General features: G+C 37.6%; 1 protein-coding gene across 1 annotated transcript; it reads right to left on the bottom strand.

The window, feature by feature from the left end:
• Positions 1–941: 941 nt before the first annotated feature.
• On the bottom strand, positions 942–2,683 carry LOC131002687 (uncharacterized). The gene is made up of 2 exons (XM_057929159.1): positions 1,872–2,683; positions 942–1,791 (listed from the first exon to the last, which is right to left on the bottom strand). The coding sequence occupies exons 1-2, from the start codon at positions 2,229–2,231 to the stop codon at positions 1,177–1,179; spliced, it is 975 nt and encodes a 324-aa protein (XP_057785142.1). The 5' UTR covers positions 2,232–2,683; the 3' UTR covers positions 942–1,176.
• Between the last annotated feature and the right edge of the window lie 1,508 nt (positions 2,684–4,191).

Below are 4,191 nucleotides of genomic sequence, written 5' to 3'. Positions count from 1 at the left end.
TGTAATAAAATAATCCAGAAATATGAATGAAATAGGTCAAGATTTGACCTTTTTTGTCCCCCCTTGTTTGTGTAATAAGAAGTTTCCATTCCACTTTTTTCACTGCTCTCTTTTATAGGAAACAGAGACATAAACAGAGAAGAAGTTACTTTTGTGCTTGGTTGAAATCTGCTCGATATTCTGTTGCATTATATCTTGGTGTTGTCATTTCCAGCGCAACTTCCTTTTAACTCTTTTTTTTGTGCCTCTGAAAAAAAAAACTCCTTTTTTGTGTGCTCTTGGGTTAAAATTCATCCATTTTTGTCTATTTTTTATTTTACACACCAACTTCAGAGTTAATAAAAATATATATATGAATTTAATAATTATTGTAATTCTATCATAATTAAAACTTTTGCAAAAGTTAAAATTGCGTTACAACACAATGACACAAATTTTCATAACCAAAATAACATTGTTTCAATTGTAACTATATTATGTCGAAGCCAACTAACATAATTTATATCATAATTTTAATTATGATAAAATTACTATAATTATTAAATTCATGTACTTTAGCACCAATTTTAGATTTCGGAAAAAGCCAAAAATGAAGCAAACTTGGTACGAGTACATTTTAAAGCTAATAATCCTTTTTTTTAACCTATTAAATTGAACGCTCATTCATGATACCTGAAAACTTTTAGTATTTTTTTGCAGCGATACTTTATTTTTAATTTTTTTTTCCTCTTTTTGGGATGTGTCAATAGAGAAAAGCCCATTTTGCACCCCCCCCCCCCCCCCCCCAAATTTAGCTGCCTATCAAATCTTGATACTATGCTCAAGTTGTACTCTATAAAATAAAATATTAATTCTCTGACCAAAAATTATTGGGCTCACAGTAAAGTGGGATATTTCTGGCAAAATTTAGGAGAATCACAATTCACACACAACATTTCCTATATCCCAAATAATTTTAAGCATTTTACCGATATTACTAAAACTACAATACAAATAACAAAATGAGGAATTTCGAGAGATGGGGAAAAGGGGTAAAAAGGTAAAAGCTAGACAAACATAAGTTACAATAACCAACTACAAATCTAAACCTACATTTAACATTTTTCATTTTTTCCTTTTCTTTTTTCTTCCCATTTCTTGAAATTAAAAAAAAAAAAAAAAAAGCCACTTTTTTCTCTACCTGTTGCTGCAGAAATCCAAGAGCTTCTTCCTCCCTTCAACGATGTCATCGAAGAAATCATCAAGCTGCCCAACTATATTCTCAGTCCCGCCCCTCAAAATCCCGAAACAGCCCTTGAGATTCTCCACTCTCTCTCTAACCCCAACTTCCGATTCCCACTCCACGATCCCCTGCGAGCACCGCCGCTCGAGCTCCGCTCTCAGCTCGTCCATGGCGGCCTTCGAGCGGCGGAATTCGTGCAGCAGCACCCCCGGTCTGGCCGCCGTCAGCCCGATCTCCGCCGCCACCCTCTGCCGCAGCCGCGCCGTTGAGATCATGAGCGACGATCCGAACAGGACGCAGTCGTCGTCGTATCCGTGATTGGGGGGATTCGATTCCGGCCAGCAGTAGACCAATCCGTTGAGCAGAATCGTCAATAGAAGGGAGCTCACATTCCTCATGGCGTACAGCACGCCGCGGAATCCGTTGAATCCGTGCAGCCGCGATTCGACAGAGATGCTCGCGTTATCGAATTTGAGTGAGAGAGGCTCGATTCTCGTTTCCGTGAGCGAGCGGTTCTCCTCCTGCAGCCCTACCGCTTCCCTCCTGCATCCTGATATAGCGCGGATCACCTGTTCGATGAAATGCACCAATCAAAAAAGTGATTTCTTTAATTTTTATAAAAATCCAATCTTTATCGATTGACTCTTACCTGGCGAGAAAGCTGCGGGCTCAAATGGCGGTGGCTGTCGAGAGAGGAGATGATGTTGAGGCCGGCGGAGTAGTAGTTCTCCATGCCTGAAATCCCAGTTTTCAGGATTTGGCAGACCTCCCAAAGCTTGGAGCTTTCATCCATGTATTCATCAAGCCATTTTTCACCGACGGGTAAGTGGAGTTTTTGAACCAAAAGGGTGAGCTGATTGTGGGAGGATCTTAGGAGGGAGAGGACTCTTTGGAGGAACTGGATTGACATGAAGTTGCTCGATAAAAAAGCTCGTTCGAGATCGTCTATGCCTCGAGTGAGGAAGTTGTAAAAGCCATTGACAGAGTTGGTGGAAGAAGCATCCATCATAGGAGGGAGAGGGAGGGCGGTTAGGACTTGGAAGGGGTGAAGAGGGAGGAGAAGAATAGTTGCAAAGATTGTGGTATTTAAATTGGTAGAGGATGAGAGAGAGAGTGAGAAGAAATGGAATGGAAGGGAAGGAAAATCAAATCTTGGAAGCTCACAGGTTTCTAAGGTTGAAAAGGATTGTTGGGAGCAATGATGAGTGTTTCCTATAGAGGGGAAAGGATGATTAGTAATCTGCCATTTTCATAGTTTAATGGGCAGGAAAAAAGAAAAAGGGAAAAACTTGAGGGAGATGAGAGCAGGGAAAACTTGAGGTAGATGAAATTATCAAGTTTCTTTTCTCTTTTGGAGAGAGAAGAGCTTTGTTTTATGCAACAAAGTGGTTTATCATTATTGATTATGTGGAGATGGGAGGAAACAAAAAGGAAAAAGGAAGATAAAAATTTGTGTTAAAGGTGTGTGATCTTATATATATATATATATATCTTGGCCCTTTTTTCTAATCTTATTTATGATGTTAGATTGAGTTCATTGTGTTGTAATACCATGTTGACTTGGACTGAACTTTTTTAGTACTAAATTTACACGACCTAATAAATTTCACCTCATATTGTATTTTCTTCTATTCCATGTTTACAAGATTTTAGTTTCCTCTTTTTCTTCCTCGAGCAACTGGAATTGTTCCTTCAATCCCCTCTATTTTCATTGAAATTTGTGGGTTTTTGCTTTCTCCTAGATATGTAGTCTTTGCCATGCCATCTTCGTGTTTTCTTTTGTTTTCTTGTGTTCTTTTAAAGGGGATTTTGGAATGATGGGATTCTTTGTATTTGCATTTTGTACCTTTCTACTATGCAAGAAATCAGTCTTTTTAGGCCACCCAAAACTCACTCTTACTTTTTTTTTTCTAATTGGGTTTCTTTCTTGAAATTATCTTTTTTTTTTTATTTATTTTCCCATCCTATAATCCTTTCAATTTTTGGTCGTACAATGTATAATGCTCCCCCTAGACCATACAATGAACAAACCCACATGATTCTTGAAGCACTCCATTTGATCAGTGGCCCCCTCGACCCTTCAATCATCTTATGGGGGCCTATACCACCCCTTATTGCTAATGGAAAATTTCACTTGATTTTGAGAGAAAGAAAAAAAGCATTCCGAAATATGTATATGCTTCTTTTTATGATTGTCGAAAATTATACAAAGATTAATGGAGCATAATTAGTAAACTGACTTGATCAAAGTGTTCGACATGATGTTATTGGAATGGGCGCATTAGTTTATGTGCATAATATTGAGTCCCTTGTTGAATAATGATTATTATTTCGTGACAATCCAAGAGCTCAAAATTAGTGACGATGAATGTGGTATGAAATAAAATGAGCAATGTAGATGTGTTGTGCTCCTATGTAGCTTAGCATTCAAAGTTTTTTGTCAAAATGACTATTTCGACGCTTATTTCTATGCCCAGTTAGCTTAGATGGAAGTTGAGAGGAACAAGAAATCTTGAATTTTTTTAGTGTTGATTTTATTTTATTAATAAAAATAGTACTTTTTAGAAGAGGGTGCTCGTGGGTTTTTGGAGAATGGGACATTTGAGAGGATGTTGGTCCTTTGAGATTTTGTTGGAAAGTGTATTAGTGACTATGGTCCAATATTTAAGGCCGTTGATTTGGGCGCCCCCTTTTCCTTTGCTGCCCACATCACCTGCATCTAATTATAGGATGAATCTTCTTTTTAGTTTTTTCATATATTATATTTACAATAATGTTATGTTATACTCCCTCCGTCCTATTTGTAATGGCCCCTTATTTTTGGGCACGAAGATTAAGAAAGTCTTTATTTATGAGTTAAGTAGGTGGAATGCTTTACTTTTGCCCACTTAAGAACCTTTATTTTTGCTATTTTAAGAAAGAAGTCAATACAATTGGGACAACCCAAAATGGCAAGGGAGCCAATATAA

This window comes from Salvia miltiorrhiza, unplaced genomic scaffold (genome assembly GCF_028751815.1).
Source record: "Salvia miltiorrhiza cultivar Shanhuang (shh) unplaced genomic scaffold, IMPLAD_Smil_shh fragScaff_scaffold_173, whole genome shotgun sequence".
Taxonomy (NCBI): Eukaryota; Viridiplantae; Streptophyta; class Magnoliopsida; order Lamiales; family Lamiaceae; genus Salvia; species Salvia miltiorrhiza.
The sequence above is the reverse complement of the archived record's forward strand: the minus strand, read 5'-3'. Positions and strand labels throughout refer to the sequence as shown.

What these genes read in the sequence shown, in the direction of transcription:
- LOC131002687 (XM_057929159.1), bottom strand. Translation starts at nt 2,231, where the DNA reads ATGATGGATGCTTCTTCCACCAACTCTGTCAATGGCTTTTACAACTTC. An exon ending in GCCCGCAGCTTTCTCGCCAG is followed by an intron (nt 1,792 to 1,871) that starts GTAAGAGTCAAT and finishes TTCATCGAACAG; the next exon opens with GTGATCCGCGCTATATCAGG.